Source organism: Lycorma delicatula, chromosome 6, assembly GCF_047948215.1.
Source record: "Lycorma delicatula isolate Av1 chromosome 6, ASM4794821v1, whole genome shotgun sequence".
NCBI lineage: Eukaryota > Metazoa > Arthropoda > Insecta > Hemiptera > Fulgoridae > Lycorma > Lycorma delicatula.
The window spans coordinates 117,405,115-117,430,216 of NC_134460.1; the positions used below are offsets into that span (position 1 = coordinate 117,405,115).

A 25,102-nucleotide genomic window follows, 5' to 3' on the forward strand; every position below is an offset into this window, starting at 1 on the left:
TGGCATTTTCCTATAATTTATTTGTGATTATTTCAATTTTCAAAAAGTCTGGATTCCATGTCAACTGACAGATAATCACAGAGAGAATTTCATTTGAAATGTAATTATAGTGAAGGAGATTGATTAGTTTCTAATGAAGCGGATAATAACTTGATGAAAAACGGGTGGATTACTTTGAAAGGAAGTGAAAGTATTTAGGGGAAATATCTGTTATCTTCTATGGTAAAAGATTTCAAATCATGTCTGCAGGAAAGTTGATGGGTACTTTGAGATGTGAAAGGTACCGTTTTTATTCATTTTACACCTGAAATGATGAATACTGAAAATTAATGTGAGCTGCTGTACTCATTAAAGGAAAAGATCAAATCCAAATGTTTGGTAACCTTTTAAAAGATGTGATTTTGCTTCAGAATAATGCTCAACCTCATAGAATCAATTCCTTGCCTTTAAAATGTTGGTTTCGAGTTGATCTACCACACAGTTCTGAACTTGTCCCAAGTGAGTTTCATTTTTTGACCTGCTGAAAAGTGACTTACACTAATTTTATTGTAACAAATGTTCGAAATGCCCTTCATTTACCACTATACGAGCATCAACACATTTCTTCACGTTAGCAGCCACTTTTTTAATGGTTAAGCACTGACATGGAATAGTTCAACTTCAGTATTCAGTTTGTGTCAATCAATTGTGCGAAGATTATTTTTGAACATTTTTTTTTTTTTAATTCCCCCAAAGAAAAACATCCATGAAAGATAAATCTGGTGATCTAGAAGCAGTAGATTATAGCAAATGACTTACTGTCAAAAGAACTTGCATAGCAGCAACATTGTATTTGCTGTAGTCAATAATTATATTCATCTTCTAGCAGCACTATGAAGTCAATTATAATGTCCTGATATTCTGATCTGTCTGGTAGCCAATTAGAATAATTGTTCATTATTATAATAAATATCATATTGTTAGATGGTACTATTTTCATGAAAAATATTGGACCCACTATTCTTTTCAGAAAAATTTACCACCATACTCCACTCTTTTCTGAATATAATGTAATCTTGTGAAAAATGTGAGGATTCTGTACACTCTTCAGTTGTCCTAGCTGTTTACACAGCCACTTAGATGAAACTTTGCCTTGTCACTCAAGAAAATGTTTTCCATGAACCTAATTTTGCTGCAAATAAAACTGATAATTCATTTGTAATAAATGAATCTTTTTCTGTGATCAGGTTCTTACAATTCCTGTGCACACGACATGAATTATGTTCAAATGTAGTTTTTATTTCTTTTTGACTTTCTTAATACTGCTCTATAACATTGCAATCTGCTAAGATAGCCTTCTTATTGACTTTTGAAATGATAGTTCAAGGGTGCATAGTTGTGTTCTAAAGATTTGTCGTTTTAGTTATAAATTATAATACATTAAATTATAAATTTGGCTGGCCAGAACCTTTTCATTCATCTACAATACCTCTTTCTCTAAAATGAGTGACTATGAATGAAATTGTTCATCTATTGGGTCTATTTGTTCAAGGAAAAGCTACATCAAAGTCTTCCTGGCACTTTAAAAACGATTGAGATTTAAGATAACTCAAAAAATAAATGGATGTTGAGACTGGGTAAAATGCATGATAATCATTTTATAGCAAACCTTCCACTTAGACAAAATAGGTAAAAATTACTGAAGGTAATTACTATTCCACCCACTAGTACTAGCCTAAAAGCAAATGTGCTATTTCAATGAATTAATGAATACAGGATTGTGTAACACACAGCTATATGTGTGTGTTTATAATTACATTACATTTGTGGTAAAACAGGTATAGAATCAACTGAGGTAAAACTGAACAAGAAATGTAATGTACAGTGTATTTCTCTAATATTCATAAAAATTGAACGTACAGAATCTGCTTACATTTTCTTTTTTATTGTTCAGAGTGTCTACTTTGCAGTATTTTATTTAGAAATTATTTCAAGATATTGGAAATTATATAAATAACTGCCTATCATTATCTAGAGTTGTCCATAGTTGGGAGTTATCTGATTAAGAGGTTGCAGTGCCGAATCAGTAAACAAGAAGGATTCCTTTGGTAGCGTATTTGAATTCTACATCCTTAGTTAATTGCTTCATACTGTCAGTGTTTCTATGATTCTTCTTTACCATGATTTTTTAAAGGAGTTCTATTCCTTTATTCTATATATTTTATTATTTTTATCTATTGTTACAAATAGAGATATACCATTTTAATACACGAGGTATGTTTTTTGAGTAAGATCGTTTTGATATGTGTCCACTACAGTCGCAGTTTCTCGTATATGCACTGAGTAATTACATTATTTGCTTGCTACAGACTCCATTACATGATTGTTAGTCTTGGTTTACAGTTTCTTCTGCATTTTTAAAATTCATATGACTATACAGTCCTGCCAATTGTGAAATATATGCTGTAATTTAATTTGTTTCTTAAATGCACCAGGTACAAAAGTGGCCAAAATTCATCGTCAGATTATGAAGTCTACAGGGATAATGCTGTGTCTGATGGAATGATGAGAAAATAGATTAGGGCATTTAAAGAAGGCTGTAAAAACAAATATGCACGATGTGGCATGGAGTGCATCTGTCAATACTGATGATCTGATGCAGAGAGTTAATGGAAAAGTTTGTTAGAATAGATAGTTTACAATTTCATCACTTATGTAAATGAGTTTCCTTTAATTACATCAAGTATTTTCTATGAAACTGTGTCGGCAGTTTAAATTATTAGAAGTTGTGCTCATGTTGGGTACAAAAAATATTTGACTGAATTAGATGAAAACAAACATTTACCCAATCTTTTGAATTTTCTCACGAGATACAACAATGAAGGTGATTTGTTTTTAAGCTGAATTGTTATGGATGACAAGACATGGTAACTCATTAAACTGGAATCTAAACAACAGTCTGTTTATGGAATGGGACACACAACATAACCCAAGAAAGTGAAGGTCAAGAAAACAATATCAGCATGGAAAATCCATGTGCTCTGGGTTTTGTAATAGATAGATATTTTTTTTTAAGTTGCTTGTTTTTTTGCCTTGGGGTGAAGCTATAAATGCTGAGGCATGTTGCGAGACCTGCATCTTAACTGCGTTGCCCAATCCCAAATGGAATACTCAGTAGGGAAATCGTGCTGCTTCACAACAATGCTTGGCCAAATGTGGCTCATCACTTCATTTGGCTGGGAACAAATGATCACCCACCATATAGTCCTGACCTGGTGCCCAGTGATTACCACTTGTTACTGCATTTAAAGCAGCACCTCAGCAGTCAGCGCCATGATGGTAACGTCAAAATGGTCATTGCTGAAGAGCCATCAGCAATGGTTATTTGCTAAGGTAGCAGATTTCTATGAAGCTGGAATGCAGAAGCTGATCACACGATATGACAAGTGCCCTAATGTAGGTGGAAATTATGTAGAATAATAAATTAAGATCCATGCTTTCTGTTGATATAATTTTTTTTTAATTTTCTAGTTATTCTTTATATCAAAACTGTACTTACTTAAAAAACATTTTATTTATATATATATATACATATGTGTGTATGTATATATATATATATAATTGAAATTATTTAAACTGAGCAATTAATTTAAATATTTCAATCATAACTGAAGATGCAGGATCCCGTGAAGATATGTTTTATCACAATATTTTGTACTAGTTTGTTTATATTAATAGAATTTAAAATATAATTTAACATTCCAGAGGAATAATATGAATCTTAAAAAAATTAACAACAGTAAAATAATATGTATATATTTTAATAAATTTTTTTTTTGTCTGTTTGACAGGTGGGTGGCATTTATATTTGCCATAGTCACCCTACTGATAATGACATGCTTTGATGATGCCCGCCGCAAGGCTCCTCTCAACTTTATATTCTTATTTTTGTTTACTGTTGCTGAATCATTTCTTGTTGGCTGTACTGTTACTGTTTATAAATTGGATACTGTAAGTAAAAATCTAGTTACTATAAATATAAAAAGAGTACTCTGCTGAGTACTTATTGAAATAAATAAGAAATCAAGAAAATTGTACTTAAAATCTAAAACTAGATTGTCATTTTGATTGTTAAATAGAGTCACCATCATTAGATATTGAAAAGTGGTATAAGTTACTAATAAAAGTAATAAATATTAATTAAAAAACAAGAGTATTTTACTGTAAGAGTACAAACACTGTAAAACATATATTTCTGGTCTTCATAGAATATACATAAAGTATACAAACAACTTGTAGTTTTAGGAAGTCCTAATCAAAACATAATGCTACTTAATAGTGCCCTGAATCACTGAACTCTGATTGTCAATTATGATCTAATTTGTGGCCATTATGTGGGGTTAGATAGATAAAAAAAACTCTTATCTCCAAAAAGATAGCTTGAATCTTGGAACCAATCATTTAGTTATTCCGTTCGATGGACAACATTTAAGGTAGTAGAAAACCATTTAATGTTTTGTTTTTTTTTTTAATTTTTATTCAATTAAAGATTCTAAAAGGCTAATAAATATCTTATCTGTTTCCTATCAATATTAAACAATAAAGCTAATGAATCATACTAATGGATGCTGTTCATCATGGTTTACTTTGGATTGCTGCAGGTCCCTTTAGATCAAGCCCTGTCGTAAGTTTACTTGACTGCAGTGAGCCATCACTTTGGAATAGACAGACCAGTGCTTAACATCTTATTTTGCTCAACTCAAACGACAGCCAAATCACCCAGCTTTTGACTCAGTCTTTAGGAATCCTAATTTAGGAAGGTATGAGGACCATCCATGTTGTACTTCACCTGTAGGTATTTGTACCTGATGTCTACTGTACCTTATAAATGTTAACACACCTTCTGTTTTTCCAATGTATCTGTGCTTTTATCCTCTGCAGAGAATCAATCTTATAAATTTTATGATTTTACAATATACAATAAAGAATCAACACCACCTACTGTATTCACTCCAAGATAAACCCTGACGCATTAGTTTACGCTGATGGATTGAAACAGAACAGTGCCATCGGTTGCACTTTTGTTGTCAGTGATAGAATTTATGTGTTTGGTCTACCTGATATTATGAGTGTGTTTACTGCTGATGAACTGTATACTGTAAATAAGGCTCTGAATATTGTTAACCTTAAGTACGAAACATCCTTATTTGCAGTGATTCGTGTAGTGCTCTCCAAGGCGTAGAAAACTGTTATTCCAGACATCCTGTCATCATTGAAATCTACAACGTAATCGCCGAGTTGAAACATCGCAACATATAGGTGAGTTTCTGCTGGATCCCTAGCCACAAGGGGATTCCGGGTAATGAACGTGCAGACTCCACTGCTAAAGTCACATGTAGTCAACCATCTTTCACTACCCATGTTACTACATCTGACTTTATTAATTGTGTAAAATTAAACTCTCGCTTCGCACAAAGTAGCAAGATGACTGTATTGCTACAGTAGACAACAAACTTCATCATATCAAAGATACTGTGTTGTGCCATGGGATTCCTCACACAGGAAAATTTGCCAAGAGGAAGCGGTCCTCTGGCAGATAGGACATACAAGAGCTAGACGTAATGTCAATGAAAAATGCATCACCATGCAAAAGATGCAGCTGCTGCCTAACTGTGCACCATATCCTTGTGGATTGCATGCTTTATGCAGTATTATGTCGTTAATTTAAGTTACCCAGGAACATTCGTCAAATTCTGGGCAGTGACCACGAGGTTTTAAGCCAGGTGTTATTTCTGTGACAGATCAGTTTGTGCGTAAAACTTAATACAGTTTTTATTAGTTTAAGTTTTTTTTATGTGATATGTTATCCGAGAAGGGGCCCATACACTCCTCTCGGACTTTGTTGAATTTTATTTAAATTTTATATTTTTTTGTTTCTTTTTAAATTTATTTCTCTTGTTATTATTCAGACTGTGATTTTAGTTATAAGATTTTTGTGATATTTTGTTTTTGTTATTAGTTTTGGTTTTTGTTTTTAAATATTGTAGTTTTTTATTGTTTTAGTTTTTTTTATGTTATTTTAGCTGTTTACTTTTTTAGTTTTTTATCATGTAGTTTTTATCTGTTATTCCTTTTTTTCTCTTTATTTATTTTATTCCAGGCACTGATAACGCAAACTATCAAATTGTTGTTATTACAGTCCATTGTTTAATAAATTATTTTTGTGATCAATTTCCATGTAATGTTGGGATGCAGCTGTCAATCATTCTAGTCATCTAAATTTTTAATGAGCTAAATACTCCTTTATTCTAGTTTTAGTCTTTCAATTTTTGCCCCGTTTAGCGTAAGTTGTAATTACTGTGCTTATAAATCAGTTTTTTAAATGCCCATTTTTTCCACCTGTACAGTTTTATACTTAGTGTTTATAAGAACAGTAGCCAATTTCTTAGACATAGTTACAATCACAGTGGTTACAAATCATAGTTACAAAGTAGTGGTTTTTAGAGTAACTTTTACCTTGTTGTGTGCAGAACAGTGTGTTACTTTTACCCATGTTTTCTTTGATTTTTTTTTTTAAATTTATCTTTTACTGTTTACTGATCACGGTTGTTTAACAGACTGGTCATTTAGTGTTAAGATTTTATATAAATGATTTATATTGTTTTTATTTTCCACTTGGTTTAGATACATTGACAGTCTGTAAAAGTGTAAGTGTGTGGTGGGGTTACAAATGTATGATCACAATTACTTGTGTATCATATATTTTAACTTGAAGAGGTTCAATGGTAAAACTTTCACCTATATGTGGTCTAAAATTATATGAATTATATTGTGTATAACACAACTCTTTTTTTTTTTGTGGAGAAACATTTACAAAAAAAAAGAGAAGTTCATGAGAGTGCTTTCTTCCTGACTGTTGGTATTCATGAAGCATATAAACCATTGATTGAGTAATTATGTTCACTGAATAATAAAAGGTAAATTATTTATTAAATTAATAAATAATTTTATATGCACACTGTTTCCAGTTGATTGATTGTTCTCCGATCCATTTTCATACAAGAGTATTTGGTTGCATCCAAAGTAAATTGCACACAAATTCTTCATATGAAAAATGATGATTAGTTGGAAGATGGTACGGTGATACTTTTGTACAAAATATGGTCCTTCAAGTGATTTTTTGATCTAACTAGAAGACTTGTCTTAAATATGTGTGCTTAAGGAAAAAACAATTCAGGAAATAATTATAACAGTATTTGTTGGTACTGTTACAGTAATTAATTTGGCTGTTTCATTTTTCTTTTAGGTCGTTTGGGCTGTTGGGATAACTGCAGTTGTATGCCTAGGTCTTACAATATTTGCTTTCCAGACGAAAATAGATTTTACTCTCATGGGTGGAGTTCTGTTTGTGGCAGTTTTAATTTTATTTGTGTTCAGCTTGCTGTTTATGTTTATTCCCCGTACAAATACCACTACATTGATTTTTGCTTCTGTTGGAGCCTTTATATTCTCATTGTATATCGTGTATGACACACAATTGATGATCGGTGGTGAACATAAATATTCTATCTCACCGGAAGAATACATTTTTGCTTCTTTGAATCTTTATATCGATATTATAAATCTGTTTTTATATATCTTAACAATTATCTCTTCCTCAAGAGATTAAACTATGTGAGTTTTATATATATTTATTTGATTTCTATAAGTGCGTTGCTGAAGTTTTTTCCTTTTAAAATGAAATCGTTAATGAATTCATTAATATGATGTTTAAATATAGGCTATACTATACCTGTTGTTTAATTTTTATGAATGTTACTATGTATCGTTACAATTTAATTACTATAAATAAGAGCCACACTTCAATGTTACTGCTGTATATAATAACTTATTTACTCTTGTAAATTACATGTTTTTTTTTTTTCATTTTTGTCAAAAAATCCTTGATGCCTACAATGTATGGGCAATTATATGCAAGCTATGCTGGTTTTACAGATGTTATAATGAAATAAACAAAGTACAAATACTGTTTAACAAGAAGTATACTTACATAACATTTGTTTTAGTTTTGTTCTTTAAAACATTACAAAATTACAATAAAGAATTAAGAAGATGATTATTTGTCAAAAATTATATTAACTTGTGACATTAGTTTGATACATTGAATACTCCAAAAAAGCTATATAAGTTTAACTCATAATGGAATAAGTTTTTTAAACTGATTTCATCATTTGTTTTCCTTTTATGTGATAGTGTTAATAATGTTTTACACATTCTCAACATCTTACCAGAATTAAAAAATGCACTTTTTGTTGGTGCCTCCGTTGGACTTCATTTTCAAAAATGATAGTTTGTAAATTATATGAATAATTATAGTTCTTAATGTATGTTAAAATATAAAATAATACTAGTGTATGTGCTGTGGTACATTTAATTCCTTTCATTTATTTGGTTTTGTTTCTCAGATTATAATATAATACTACCTAACATTAATCTTCATATAAATAAAAATATATTTATATATTTGAATGTTTATATGTTATATAAGCTTTATTCATGAATATACTGATATTCTTGATATATTTTATATATTTATATATAAAATATATATGAAACTATGTACACTTCTTTCCTTTTCAGTTCAGTATGTAATTATTTCATTATTACATCTGTTTTCCAAATAATACTATTAAAATTAGAGTTTTCTCTCTTAACAGTTAAGAATTATTGATTATTACTCATATTTAAAAATTATTCATTAAGTGAATCTAATTAAAGTTTTTTCCATGCAATTTTACATATATTAAGAAGTAACTAGTAGCAGATCTACTTTTATCTTACATTTTTATTAATTGTTAAATTTAATTATAACTTGAAAAATAAAAAATTTCATTCAGTAATAAAATATTCTTTGACAAGGTGGTCTTCAGTGTTGTTTTTGTTTGTTATTAGCACCATTTCTGTATCATGAAAAATAAAACAAATTACTTCTTCACTTGAACACTGTGTTTTTCTGTATATATTTTGTTTGATCATATTTTATTTATATACATTTTTACTGTAATTAATTAATGAACATTTTTGATGGATAAACTTTTTTTCTAAATAAATTCTTCACTATTCTGAATTTATTATAATATTATTTCTATTAGCTCAGACTGTTTAAAGGGTGAATGTTTATATAATTTGTTAAGTTTTCCTAATTCTTTTGTCAGGCTGGATAAAATTTTTATTCATTTTCTTGGAGTTTAATTTTTAAATAATGAAAAGGGAAAATACTAAAAGAAACTGTTCTTTAAATAAATTATTAGTATTTTTTTTTTTATTATGTGACTTTTCATTCTTATATGAAGAATTTGTGTTTCATTTTCTTATTGGTAATTTAATTTGCAATTAATTAACAGGTAAGATAGTAAGCGAGTAACAGACTGATTAGATGTATATTTGTTTATAAGTAATAGTTTATATAATTATAAACTGGAGTGCATAATAAAATAAAATTCACTATTTTGGCTGAATTAAAGTATAATTATAATTTATTAGATTTTTGAGCGAATTTAATCCGTTTTAAGACTTCAAAATACAACAATTATTGCAATGATCTTGTAAATTATAATACCTTATTTGTCAAAATATTGTATATTCATTTATTACTGCTTAATAATTCAATATACCTTTCGCCCTTGTTAAATGTGTTAAAGCTCTTTTTTTTAATTTGTCATTGATAATAAAATTAATGGTAAATGCATTCTGATTAAATTGAAACAAAATGACAAGCAAATTGACTGAATGTAACAAACAAACAAAAAATGTTGCAATGGCTTATCAGTAAAGCTGCCTTTGTTTCACATTGGTTTATTATAATAATAATAAATTACAAAATTTAATGGTTAAAAAGTTGAATTATTAATAAGAAAGGTAATTTTCGTTTGGGTTTGCACATACTGATAGTCATTTAAATGAATCGTAGCCAATTACTGCAAGCATTCTTTTTTCATATGTATTTTTGGTTTAACCGGGTTCCAATGAGTGTTCCATCTAAATATACATCTGAACTTACAAGTGAAATATTGGGTATACAAATTAAATATCATAGTAATGTCTTTTATGGTTTTAGTGATAAATATATAAAACTTTGTTATTTTGGGCCTCATGTTTTTCAACGTATATTAGCTTTAGACCTGAACTATTTGATTCATGGGCTTTATTGTTTTTTAAAATGTTGAAATTATAGCTATTATCTAATAAAGTGGTTGAACTACCTTTTTTCTTGTGTAAAATATTATTACAGGACACCTAATGGTGTTACCACAGCTTGTATTTTATTGTTTGTGAAAACTCATATATTTTTTCGTTTTAAGTGTAAGGCTTTTGTTATTTATAAACAGTGATCTAAATGTTTATAAGAATATCAATATAATATACACCACACACACACACACACACACACACACACACATATATATATATATATATATATATATATATATGTGTGTGTGTGTGTGTGGTGTATATTATATTGATATTCTTATAAACATTTAGATATATATATATATATATATATGTGTGTGTGTGTGTGTGTGTGTGTGTATGTATGTATGTGTGTTTAACAAATAATAATTTATAATATTCAAAACTGTTCAATGATTAATATTTTAAACATTTCAGTTATGTAATGTTTATATATTTTGCTTGAAAGTTTAGTTCTTATCAATTATTGTATGTTTATGCATGTTATTTTTATTAGTAAACCTATTAGTATAATCACAAATGTTTTAATATCTCATATTAGAGAATATTAATAACACAAATACCATAAAAAAATCATAAATATGTTCATATTCTTGATGTAGATATTTTTATATATGTACGTACTTGTACAAGGTATATTAAGTAAGTCAAAGCGTTTAACAGAAAAAGTGAATTCCAGCTGTTAATATCTGTAAAAGTGCTCTGTTAATATATAAACTTGTATGATAGTAAGACTTAACTGCTAAAATTATCTAGGTTTTTTAAGCAAATTGTTTTTTCATTCTTTGTAATGTTGTGCTAATAGGTTAATTTAGACTGATAGCTAACATATATTTCAAGTTTAGTACTTTTTTTATTATTATTAAATATTTCTTTAAAATGGCATATTTTTTAGTCCTGTGAAACCTTATTTCATATAGAAGAAAAATAACATTTAATTTTGCCAGTAATAAAATAAATATCAAAATTTCAGATGAGATTTATCCTTTATATATTTTATTTTTAATAAACCTTAAGTTTTGAACAAACTATTCAGTCAAGTAAAGTTGTATATGATGTAAATAAATATTTGGATTTAATTTTATGTATGTCTAATTATATTTTTGTAAATCAGTATATTACTCCTTAACAGTTTATTTGTTGTTTTTTTTTCATTCAGTTCAAATTGTAATGATTTTTGTCAGTTGATAAAAGGAAGTAATACATTTTCCTTATCTAAATGTAATGTAAAATTTTCATATACTCGTAATAATATTTTTTCTTTTGCTTCTTTCTCGACCCCTCTGCCTTTATTACACCTCTCTATTGTTCATTACCCCTTAAGAAATAATTAATCATTTTCACCACAACTTCAGTACATAAAAAAATTAGTTCATTCTGTTAATTGTAATGTAAATCAAATATCTCTTAGTCTCCTGCATTTATTTTCATTTCTTTTGCTACTGACCATTTTTATTTGATATTTTCCTTTATTAGCAGCTTTTGAAAGCTTTTGTTTTCTTTCTGTTGTGTATTTTTGGAGTGAAGATCCTGATAAAAATCTTCTTCAGTTATCTCATTTTTATTAATTCAATTTTCTGTTGTATTCACTTTCAGACAATACAATATCTTGTTTTATTCTTTTCCACTTTCTACTGATTATGTTATCTTCTGTACACTCACAAGGATATTTTTATTTTGCATTAATTCTTTTGTTTCCTGTATAAATTATTTTACCTACTTTCTCTTGGTAGATAATTGAGAATTGGGTCAAACTTATGATGTACATTAATGTAGATCATGAATAAATTGTTCCTCCTTACCAAAGTTTTGTATTTAATGAAAAATGAGATGTTTTTGATTTGATGAAAGTTTATTAAAAAAATTGATGTCTAGATTATTAAATAAATATTTTTGAAAAGAAAAAAATGATTGTTAAGGATGCGTTTGTGTAGTTTTATAATGATTATACTGTTGAAGTTATTTTTCACATAATGAATATTTTGATCTTTTCCAATAATTTCTGATAGCGTATTTGTTTTTTTATATTATAAAATGTTGAAAAAGATTAGTATTTATATTAATTATTAATTTTGTATGTTTTACTATTATTATGTATTTACTTATGTTTAATAAATTGTGATTATGTTATATACATATAAGTACTAATTATTAATTAATCCTTAATCAATATAGTTATTAATGCAGATATTCCTCTTCTAAGTATAAAAATTTTGAATTAAAAATTGCTTTATTGTAGTAAAACTAAATAAATTTGTCACTTTTGAAGCCGTAGGAGGAAAAAAATAATGAAAATGATAAGTTGATAATTATATTTCATTTTAAAAAAAATTTATTGATGCAGTATATATTTATATATTTATAATCTTGGAGTAAACAATATATTGCTATTTTTACACTTAACATAAAAGGAAGATTGAGTTAACTGGATTTTTTTAACCAAAGAATATAAAATAAAATATCTGAAAAAAATGCTTCTTGTATTGTAAAGTGTTCAACCCCCCCCCCCCCAGCATTAATAAGAAGGTGTGAAACAAAAGATATTACTCGAGCAATAACAAAAAGAAAAAACTTCTTATCTCTTAAAGTGCTTAGGGGCCCCCTAACTCCCCACCTGTAAAAAATTAAATATTGCAAAGCAAAACTTGAAGAACCAAGGAAAAATGTCTTGCTGTAGCACATGAATTTTTGCCGTGTACAAAAATAAACGTGATGAATTGTTTGATCACATTGTTACCGGAAATTTAATTCTGGATTTCTTATTCAAACATCGAGACACAACAGCAGTTAATGTGATTGCTGCATTCATAATTTTTTAAACTAAAGAAGTTTAAACAAGAAAAAAAAGTAAGTTTCGTACGAAGAATGTTAAGTACTATTTTTAGGGGAAAAAAGATCCTTTCGTCTTGCTTAACAAATTTAGTGATCAGAATTATTGTTAATGCCAATACATATTGCAAAATAATATAAAATTTTAGAAGAGCTATAAAACATGGGATGCTATCCTTTGGTATTATTTTTGCATGATATTGGTCGGCTGCATACACATGCAGTGATGCAATTAGAAAAGTTTTATTGGGAAATTATCAATTATCCACCTTATAACACAGACTTAGCTCCTAACAATAATCTTTTCTTCACATTTAAACAGTGGCTTAATCACAAAGATTTGACAATGACAAGAAATTGAAAGATAGCTTTGCAGCATGGTGTAAGTCACTGGCAGTGAAATATCTTGAAGAGAGAATGAAGAAATTATGACATTATCTTATGTTATATATGTTCATAAGAAGTTAATGTTATGATGATGTAAGATGTTATCTCGAATAAGAAGTTAACTATGAAAAATGTGTTGAAGTTGAAATTAGGTAAGTAAGTAAATGTACTTTTTATGTGTAAATAATAAAGATTGTTCTTATTTTAAAATTTTGTTTTTATTTCAAAATTGACTACATAAAACACCTCATGTAATCCTTTAGGTATCTTTAGTTTTAGATGTGTGCATTAGGTTGCTTCTTTGTGGCAATTGAGTAAAGCAAACAAGTTTTGAAATTTTCTGAAAAACGGGTAAAATTGAAGCTTGAGCTGTTATAAAGTTCTGCTGAATTTAAACATGGTACATACATTCAAGATTATGGATTCTGAATGTTTTGGATGATCAAAAATTTCTATATACTGATGAAATTGTCACAACAATCCACATTACTGATTCAAATGATTGCTGACTGAAGGTATGCAAGCTAACATTATATGGTTGCAAACTTCTTGATAGACTATTCACTACATTTTACATAATGCTTTTTGTTAGAAAAACCTTATGTTTCCCATTAGTGGAACTGTCATATCACAAATGTATTCAACTGAACACTTCTCAAGTTTTTTAATTTATTTAAACACAATTCTGCTGAGTTTCTTTAATCTTTTATAGCAATATATGAAACATGAATTCGCCATTAAATAACAAATAGTTGGTGGGAGCAGGTGAAAGTGCACCAAAGAAAGCAATAACAATTCCATCTGCAGAAAAGATTTTTTATTCTTGTGGTAGTGTTCAAGTATTGTGCTTTACTGTTGGACCAGTTGAAGTTGAAGAGCGGTATTCAGGCTAAGCATCCATATTTGGCCAGAAAGAAAAGTACTCTTTTAGTATGATAATATACAAATATCTCAGATTGTCATTGCAAAACTCCATGACCTATGCTCAAATTGCTTTCACATGCGCCGTATTTGTCAGATTTGACTTGAAGAAATTATTTCCTCTTTTCAGATCTGAAAAAATGGCTCTATGGATTAAAATTAAATTCAAATGATGAGATGAAAGTTGATACAACTGGTTATCTTGCAAAGTGGCAAAAATTGTATTGTACTGAGGGTATTAAAAAGTTGAAAAGACATTGGTCAGATTGAAAGGTGACATTGAAAAATGAAATAAAATTCTGAAAAATCTTGTGTCAGGCTAAGAACTTTATGAATACTTGTAATTATGTATTTCAATTTTTTGATATTGTACTAATAGTGCGTGATAACCACTACCCAGTTAAAACTGATATTCTTAATAAATCTTATATTAGATCTATTATTATTAAAATTTAGTCTTAAGGAAGAAGTTGTATTCACAAAGAGCAAGAACTGTTGCACAATTTCTGTCGTACTTTGTGACTAAAAAAAACTTCCTAAACTCCCTAAAAAAATGGAAATATTTTGATAGAAATTTCAACCTTTTTTTAAAATTTCTCTGTAAGGGCTTCCTGTTTTCATTGACTGATAGCAGTTATTTCAATAAACCCTTGAAAAAACAATAATTTCTCTGGTCTAAAATTAACAAGGTCCCCGTGTAAAAACCACAAAATAATTTTGGAAAAACTGTGAACAAAGTAGTAGTACAAAAACAGATTTAAAAAAATGTCATATATGGATTGACCCAGATGCCATCCTCCATGGTGAACATCTTTTATTTTATTTTAACATGTTAACTTTTCATTCAAAAAGTTAGGGGTTTAATTTCCTTGTCCTGGCATTTCTATAGGTTAATAAATTTTCCATTTTATGTGTGAATTAATTCCATTAATTGTTAAAAAAAATCTAATGCTTGTAATCCGTGAAGGAATGAAAGAAGTATAAATAAATTCAGGTCAAATGAAATTGACTATACTCTTTTTATTAAAAAAATACTGTTGACTATAATTATAGGTTTACTGTATAGTTATTTTGCATAAAAAATAGTTTGCTTCATTTTGTATTTGTTATTCTAAGATTAGAATGTATACAAGGGTGTTCAGGTCAATCCAGGACCATTAATTGTTAATAATTGTAGAACACACTTATGATAGTAAAAAATGCTCTTATTTCTCTATATAATCCCATGCTATATTTATCCCAGCGTTTCGCTAGTGCCTGGTAGTCTGCAGTGTTGAAAGATCTGTCATTATGTCAAAACCAAGATAGAACTAACTGCTTCACCTCATCATTGCTGTTGAAATGCTGGCCCCCCAGAAACCATTTCAAGGGCCTGAACAGGTGAAAATCACTAGGAGTGAGGTCCGAACTGTATGGGGGATGTGGCAATAACTCCCAGCCAAGATCTTATTGCGTGCATATCATTCGGTAAGCTGTATGCAGTCGTGCAATGTCCTGCAGGAACAGAACACCTTAGTGATCACACCAGACCATTTTTTGCATAGAGCATTGTGCAATAATGACTCCATGGGGGTAGAAAATCTACATGAATGATGCCATTTTTATCCCAAAAAATTGAGGCAGTAACTTTGGTGGCCCTGAACCTCCTTGTCTGGGATTATCACTCACTGTTTTACAACCTTTAAAATGTTTGCACCACACAAATGTTTTAATGTGATTAAGTCTCATCACTATGTACTGCGCAAGGAGTCGCGAATAAATCTCACCAGAGTTTTACGCCTTCATTCACGAGAAATTTCATTACAGTGCACTGTTCCACATATCCACTCACTACATTGGACGCAATGTTCTTAAGACTGACTGTTGTTATTTAATGTTGCTTCATGCCAGCTCACCATGCAGTAATAGCTGATATTTTTACCTGAACAGGTAAAAAGAATGCACAGGAATCTCCATTTACATTCTAGATTAATTTGATGTGAATGTCCCTCATATATATATATTATATATATATATGAGATGTGTGTCACTAACAAATTTGGGTTCAAATCCCAGATCAGGCTTGGCATTTATCATGGGCTATAAAATGCAAAAGAGGAGAGTAAGGTAATTACAAAAACAGGTCGTAGGTCAGTTATTTCCAGTATTCATTACATAAATAATGTCTTCACAAGAACAGTAGTACTTATTAGCATAAAAATCAAAATGATATCAGTTTATAAAATCAATAAACAAAAGTAAGAAGAAGGTTCATGGTAAGAAATGTGAACTCTTTTTCAGAATAAATAGAGGTATAAACATATTTATGGGTTACACTAAACATCTACTTTTAACATTTTTGTACTACTAAAATATTATGTATAAATAATAGCATTAATAATTTTCATTACTGGTCATAAAAAATAAATATTTACCAATAGGTATTCCATTTCTGTACATATTACAGAGAATACCATTTTACACCACCATTTCATTCAGAAATCCAACTGTACATCTTTAAAAAAAATCTGTCCATCATAAATCATCATCAGTTATTTTCTGGTTTTGAAATGAAAATTAAAAATTGCAGTTATCTATAAATTTGGAGTTATGGTTAAGACAATTGGAAAAATGTTAAAATATGTTGCTTCACTTACTCTTCCAGTCTAGTTATCAGGAATTCCTGTAAAAACATGCTACAGTCTTTTATTACTTTTTTTACCTTAAGTATGTTATAAATTAGTAGAAGATGAAGTGATTGATGTTTATGTGTGTGATCTGTTCATTGTTATGATATTCTATTACAGTGGCACCAACTTAAAATTGTTAAATATGTTTTATATATTGTCTTTATAATTGTATTGTATAGCTATTCAATAATTGTATGAGAAATTATAATAATTGGGTCAAATTCTTGCAGATCTTTATATTTCATTACCCTCCCTATCTAAAAAAACATGATTTTATCATTGAAAAATTCCAGAAGCAATATGTATCTGTAAGTTAAATATGTAGATCTGTATTTTGATGGATATACTGATCTGGCCTAATGATTTCTTTAATCGATGTTGATACCATTAATTTTCATCATGGGGTTAGATTGATATGGATTTTAATGACCTCAAAATTGTATTCAAAAGGTAGGTAAATTTTTAATTCCCTGGGGGTTATAGCAATATATGCTGCTATACCAGCTCTAGCTTTAATGGGAAGGTATATAGATCGGTTAAAAAAATCTAAGAAGATTGGCTTTAAGTTTTGTGTCCTAAGAAGACTTTTTTTAAATTAACAAAAAAATAATTTAAATAAATTGTAAATAATGTGCGAAAAACTTTTTTCACAGAGTGGAAGTGCTTTGGCCGAAATAAAATTCAAATCTACAGGAGCACTTTTAGCTAACATTTTCTTACAAAAAGTTGGTTTTATTTAATATTCACCATTCTCTCCAAAAATTGACTATAGATTTTTTTAGCCATAGCTTTGTTCAGAAAAGGAGTTACTGGAGTTTTTACATCTATCTTTTCTTCAGACCTTCAAACTAATTTAAAAATTACTTGTCCATCCCACCCCAGTGGTCTGAGGGAATCTTAGAAAATATTTACTATTTCTTTAAGGAAAAAATTAGTCAAAAATTTTCTCCCTTTCTTAGAAAATTACAACTTTGTTTATTTAGAATTATGTGCTGTATATTTGTATTTTTTTAAACAATTTTAAAAAATTATTTTTTTTAAATTTGTGTATAAGAACCCCCAAAATGGAAAAAAATTATTCCCAAAACATATTTTGAAACAGTAAAGTCACAAAAATAACTTAATACTTCTGTGATGAGAAGCTCCCAAATTTAAAAATAACTCAAAATTTTTTTAAAATTTCAATTTATTTAAAATCAATTTTAGTGGGAATATTTTATCATTAAAAAGCCCCCAAATTATCAAAAAGTTATAAACATAATTTTTGAAATTGTGATGCTAATATTCTAATATTAAAGATTTTGGTTATTGCTTTATTTTGTTGAGCATTGTGCTTTTATGGCACATAAAGGATTTATTATCTTATAATTGCTATGTAATAAATAAAATTTTGTGTATAAGTTAAATTTAAAATATTGTTTTTAAAACGAGATGTTATTTAAAAATTGGCAACATCATAATTCACCCATAGACTGCTGAGGGTTACAAAATAATCTTAACATTAGAAATATTAAAATACCTAACAAACATGTACATTACATCTTAAGACAACTTCATTATACTTGGAATCAATGTATTGGGATATCAATATCTTGGTGTATTTGCCAGGTTTATGAGGCTCAATCTCACAGTGTAAAAAGGTACTAAAATAAACTTTAACGAATAAATTTTTTTCCATTCTTCTTCCATTTTCAGACCAAAGTTTTAATATATTTACAAATATCATTATTGATAATTATTCTAATACTAAAAACAAAAGGTAGTACAAAATATTTATATACACAATAAAATACTCATATTTATCAAACAAAAAAAAACAAGTGTCAAGTTCTTACTCTCCATTTAAGACCAAAGTAGCAAAGTATTCGAAATACTAATAACATAAAAAACATTGCCAAAACTTCATGCCAAGGTGAAACATGATCTAAATCTAAATAGTGTATTATAATTTTTGGATTTTTAAAATGACAGTAGATTTCATGATAACAATCAAGTCGTTGACGATCCATTCCAAAAACTGCAATAACCAATGCAATCACACCAGAACGCAAGAAACTTGTTTTAAGAAGAGGCATTAGCCATATTGGTATATTTTTTGCAAAATCAAAACCATATATTGCAAATCCAAGAAATGGTGCTATTGTCATCGGACCAACTGCACTTCCATTCTGAAAAATATGTATAAATTAATTTAAAGTAGTCAAAAATTTTTTGTTTCATCAAATTTTATCAAGTAATTAAACTGTAATATTGTTAACAACAATAAACAGTAGAACTCTTTTTTTTTAAGGGTTGAAGTCACATTGTCATAACAAGATGCACACTAATTACAGTGTAGATGTGACTTGAACATTTTTTACTAGTATTACAGTAATGCTACATAATCTAAATTAGATGGGGTCAAACATGGTGAAAAAAATTTGAATAACACAAATACCTTTTTGGCATCATAAAATATGAAAACAAATTTGAAATCATTCTTAATGAAGATATTCATCATATAAATTTTAACAAATTATAAGATGATATATTTGGAAGAATATGGGCCTTAAAAAATGTTAAGAATTATTTACATTTTTTAATTGGTGTAAGGTTCTTCACAGATTTCATTTGTAACAGTTTCATTTAAAATAAACTGTCTGGTTGTTTGACCATTTGAAAGAAATAAAAGTATTCTCTTTTTTAAAGTTACCTTCTTCAAAATTTATAATAAGTAAAATTTACTTTTACATGAATATAACCCATTTGCATGGGTTCTGGATTTGAATCCTGGTTCACTTTGGAGTTTTTAACTTAACAGAATTCATTTAACATAAACTTTAATTAGTGTCATTCAATCTGTTGTTTATGGAATAAATAAATACATGTTAAGAATAAGAAGTAAATATTTGTAATTCATTATTACCTATATGTATTTAAATTAATATTATCCAACATAGTTTATAAGAAGAAGGAAATCATTTGATAAGTTATCATGGCAAACCAGCAGAAACTTTTGCAATAAACTTTAAATATCTAGTAGTTTTATTAGTTGAAACAACTTAAAAGAATTGAAGGTTGTATAGTATTGATATATGGTTTCAGTAAATGCAATAAGAAATTGTTAAAATGAGGAAAATGATGGTTTCTTCCAATGGAAAAAGAAGAATAAAATATTTGACCATATATAAATTCATAGATGTTCTTTCACTAGCTATAATTCTATTGTTAGTTATATTATTCAATGTTGAATAAAGTATGTATAAAAAATGGAAAGGAAAGTAAAATACCACTTTCACTTTATATACAACTGATGACTGAGGAAAAACTTAGAAAATAATTAATGATTTGTTAGAAAATAATGTTAATAATAATTATACTTACAGTTACATTAAATACAGATCCAATAGCAAGTCCCATCCCTTCAGAAACAAGAGCAGTTATTATACCCACAGTACTGAATACAAGAAACCTATGGAATTCTAATGGTAAACCAGACATAATGTAAACAATTGTTAAATATAACTGGCTGAAAAATACCTGAAAAAGAGATATAATTTTTCAACGAATTTATTTAATAAAATGTTTTGTTTTTAAAAAGCAGCATTTAAGATGCTGAATTTTAAAACAGTACTTAAATATTAGTGCATTGGACAGATTTCATTCTCTAGCTCTAAATAATAGTGATCAGCCAAGGCAGTCTTTCTGTGGGTTGATTGTACCCTTTTCTCATCAATGATCTCTTTATTGCCTATATAGGTAACATGCAAATTGCACAAGGATATAATTGATATCCAGTGAGACAGAACAACTATGTGGGATTTCCCAAGGACTATGTTTATAATCTGAGAAACAAAGCCCTAGAATAAGTAAAATTTGAGGCTGATTATTTTTAAACAAATAGTTTAATTTTGCACTCAGCAATGTTTCTAATCTGAATTGCTAATAAAAGTCTTTAGTAAAAAAATGGAGCAAGTAGTTTTTTAAGAGAACAGTATGGATTCAGGAAGACAAGAGGCAATTTGATTAATAAGAATGATAGAGGTTTATAGAAAAAAGTAAAGAAATAATTTACATTTTAGATATGAAAGAAACATCTGCTTATGTCAATCTGGATGAACTAAACTAAATATTGAAGAGCCTAACAGTAAATTGGAATGCTAAATGATTAATTGGAAAATTGCTCCTGAATTAGAAAACAGCTATGAAACAGTTCAGTAAATAGTTTGAGCTAGAAAGCGGAGCAAGACAAAGCCAGTCAAAACATATAATACCTTACATGGCTTTTTCAATACAAAATCAAATACTTTTTAAAATTCAAAATTTAATGGCCTGGCTTAATTATTATAGTAAAATAATTTCATCGTTTTATAAAAAAATAACAAAAATATGCTACCACAATTATAAAACCCTTTTGGTAGCCAATATTTTATTTCTGAACTTAGATCATTACAAATTATAACTTTGTCTTAAAATTAGATTTAAGACATTATAATGTTAAATATAAAATTCAAAAATAACAACAAAAAAAACTAACACATAAGTAATGTTTTATTACTTTTCAAATTTTACTTTTTTATTAAATGTTTGGTCTGCTATAATATGAAATAAAAGCTTTAAAATAAAATACTTAATACTTTATACACTTATTGTTAACTTTTAAAAATTTATAAGTATCATGAAGTCTAGAAGTTGAAAGCTTATTGCTTATTTAAATTTGCACTAATAAATAAGTAACATTTTAGAGATTACATTTTTATCATAATATAATAAAAATCATATAATTAAAACAAACATGAATAAGATTTTAATCGAAAGGAGATAGAGCAAAGAACAAAAAACATATATTTCAATTTAAAGAAAGGGTGATTGATTTTTTGAAAATTTTTTGGATTATTTATTTGTGTTTGTAGGTAACAAATTTGCTTCTAAATTGTCTATGAAGAAAATCGAAATAGGTTTTTTCACGATATCCCTCCCCACTTAACAAATTTACACAGTTCTGGTAGATTAGACAATGAATTCTTCAAAAATGTAATTGTATATATCCGCAGTCAGAGTGACCAAAAAATATGTCAAGATAATATCCACCTTGGTTTGGGGAATTACTCTATATGTTTACTGCTGGTTCAAATAAATAAATATAGACATTTATCATTTCATAATTAGGTGATCCTTTAACATTTGAATGAATAATAAAAGATTATGTAAAAGTGTATATAAATGCTTTTAATGATTCCATAAATGAGCCGCTGAATCGTCAAGAGCCGAGTGTGAATTGATAGAAAGACCTTTAAATTTTAAAGTCCTTTTTAAATAAATTTTTAATAAATGCACTGAGTCTGAACATACTGCCTGCCAAAACATTATGTGATAATTTTTAATATGAAATGATAACACTGCTTGATTTGAAAACTATAATTATATAATGTAGTTAATGAATAAATAATATAATATACATGAATATATACTATATATATATAATATACTCCTCTATGAATCATGAGACCTTGCCGTTGGTGAGGGGGCTTGAGTGCTCAGGGATACAGAGTAGCTGGACCGAAGGTGCAACCATATCGGAGAGGTATCTGTTGAGAGCCAGACTAAGGAATGATTCCTGAAAGAGGGCAGCAGCTCTTTCAGTAGTTGTTAGGGGCGTGAGTCACAATGACTTAAACGGCCGTATCAACATCACTCAGTCCTCTGAGTACTGCGCAGCTGAAAGCAATGGAAAACTACAGCTGCTTTTTTTCCAAGAAAATGTGGCTCTCTGCATTTTCACATAGCAATAATGGAGGCGCCTTCCTTGGTAAAATATTCCGGAGGTAAAATAGTCCCCCGTTCGGATCTCCGGGTGGGGACTACAAAGGAAGGGGTCACCAGAAAATTAAAAAATAACATTCTACGAGTCGGAGCGTGGAATGTTAGAAGCTTAAAAAAGGTTGGTAGGCTAGAAAATTTAAAAAGGGAAATGGATAGGGTGAATGTGGATATAGTAGGAATTAGTGAGGTTCGGTGGGAAGAGGAAGGCGACTTTTGGTCAGGTGATTTTAGAGTAATTAACTCAGCGTCAAATAATGGGCAGGCAGGAGTAGGTTTCGTGATGAACAAGAAGATAGGGAGGAGAGTGGAGTATTTCAAAACGCATAGCGATAGAATCATTGTAATAAGGATAAAATCAAAACCTAAACCGACAACGATTGTTAACGTTTATATGCCTACAAGCGCCCATGATGATGATGAGGTAGAGTGTGTATACGAAGAGATTGATGAAGCAATTAAACACGTAAAAGGAGATGAAAATTTAATAATAGTTGGAGATTGGAATGCAAGCATTGGAAAAGGCAAGGAAGGAAATATAGTGGGTGAATACGGGCTGGGCAGAAGGAATGAAAGAGGGGACCGACTTATAGAGTTTTGCACGAAGTATAATTTAGTAATTGCCAACACCCAATTTAAAAATCATAATAGAAGAATATACACTTGGAAAAAGCCAGGCGATACAGCAAGGCGATACTATCAGATAGATTATATCATGGTTAAGCAAAGATTTAGAAATTAACTCGTTGGCTGCAAAACTTACCCTGGAGCAGACATTGATAGCGACCATAATTTGGTGATAATGAAATGTAGATTGGGGTTTAAAAACCTGAAGAAAAGTTGTCAGATGAATCGGTGGAATTTAGAGAAGCTTGAGGAAGAGGAGGTAAAGAAGATTTTTGAGGAGGACATCGCAAGAGGTCTGAGTAAAAAAGATAAGGTAGAAAATGTAGAAGAAGAATGGGAGAATGTTAAAAAGGAAATTCTTAAATCAGCAGAAGCAAACTTAGGCGGAATAAAGAGAACTGGTAGAAAACCTTGGGTTTCAGATGATATATTGCAGCTGATGGATGAACGTAGAAAATATAAGAATGCTAATGATGAAGAAAGTAAAAGGAACTATCGGCAATTAAGAAATGCTATAAATAGGAAGTGCAAACTGGCGAAAGAAGAGTGGATTAAAGAAAAGTGTTCAGAAGTGGAAAGAGAAATGAACATTGGTAAAATAGACGGAGCATACAGGAAAGTTAAGGAAAATTTTGGGGTACATAAATTAAAATCTAATAATGTGTTAAACAAAGATGGTACACCAATATATAATACGAAAGGTAAAGTCGATAGATGGGTGGAATATATTGAAGAGTTATACGGAGGAAATGAATTAGAAAATGGTTTTATAGAGGAAGAAGAGGAAGTTGAGGAGGATGAAATGGGAGAAACAATACTGAGATCTGAATTTATGAGAGCATTAAAAGATTTAAATGGCAGAAAGACTCCTGGAATAGACGGAATACCTGTAGAATTACTGCGCAGTGCAGGTGAGGAAGCGATTGATAGATTATACAAACTGGTGTGTAATATTTATGAAAAAGGGGAATTTCCGTCAGACTTCAAAAAAAGTGTTATAGTTGTGATACCAAAGAAAGTAGGGGCAGATAAATGTGAAGAATATAGAACAATTAGTTTAACTAGTCATGCATCAAAAATCTTAACTAGAATTTTATACAGAAGAATTGAGAGGAGAATGGAAGAAGTGTTAGGAGAAGACCAATTTGGTTTCAGGAAAAGTATAGGGACAAGGGAAGCAATTTTAGGCCTCAGATTAATAGTAGAAGGACGATTAAAGAAAAACAAACCAACATACTTGGCGTTTATAGACCTAGAAAAGGCTTTCGATAACGTAGATTGGAATAAAATGTTCAGCATTTAAAAAAAATTAGGGTTCAAATACAGAGATAGAAGAACAATTGCTAACATGTACAGGAACCAAACAGCAACAATAACAATTGAAGAACATAAGAAAGAAGCCCTAATAAGAAAGGGAGTCCGACAAGGATGTTCCCTATCTCCGTTACTTTTTAATCTTTACATGGAACTAGCAGTTAATGATGTTAAAGAACAATTTAGATTCGGAGTAACAGTACAAGGTGAAAAGATAAAGATGCTACGATTTGCTGATGATATAGTAATTCTAGCCGAGAGTAAAAAGGATTTAGAAGAAACAATGAACGGCATAGATGAAGTCCTACGCAAGAACTATCGCATGA

At 29.1% G+C, this 25,102-nt stretch overlaps 2 protein-coding genes across 4 annotated transcripts in view; one reads left to right on the plus strand and one right to left on the minus strand.

Annotated features, from left to right (window-relative positions):
* Lfg (Glutamate NMDA receptor-associated protein 1 lifeguard) overlaps positions 1-8,903 on the plus strand; it is a 53,546-nt gene extending 44,643 nt beyond the window's left edge. For all 3 annotated transcript variants that reach the window (XM_075368380.1, XM_075368381.1, XM_075368379.1), the window contains 2 exons: positions 3,831-3,990; positions 7,286-8,903. In XM_075368380.1, the coding sequence (XP_075224495.1) occupies positions 3,831-3,990; positions 7,286-7,648 (523 nt within the window). In that variant the 3' untranslated portion in view covers positions 7,649-8,903. The remainder of the gene's footprint in view (positions 1-3,830; positions 3,991-7,285) is intronic.
* Positions 8,904-18,703: 9,800 nt separating this feature from the next.
* The window catches only part of LOC142326150 (ATP-binding cassette subfamily G member 4-like), a 179,931-nt gene continuing 173,532 nt past the window's right edge, over positions 18,704-25,102 (minus strand). Inside the window, exons 10-11 of the mRNA XM_075368373.1 lie at positions 20,400-20,555; positions 18,704-19,204 (exon numbers count right to left, since the gene is read on the minus strand). Coding sequence (XP_075224488.1) covers positions 18,860-19,204; positions 20,400-20,555 — 501 coding nt within the window. The 3' untranslated portion in view covers positions 18,704-18,859. The remainder of the gene's footprint in view (positions 19,205-20,399; positions 20,556-25,102) is intronic.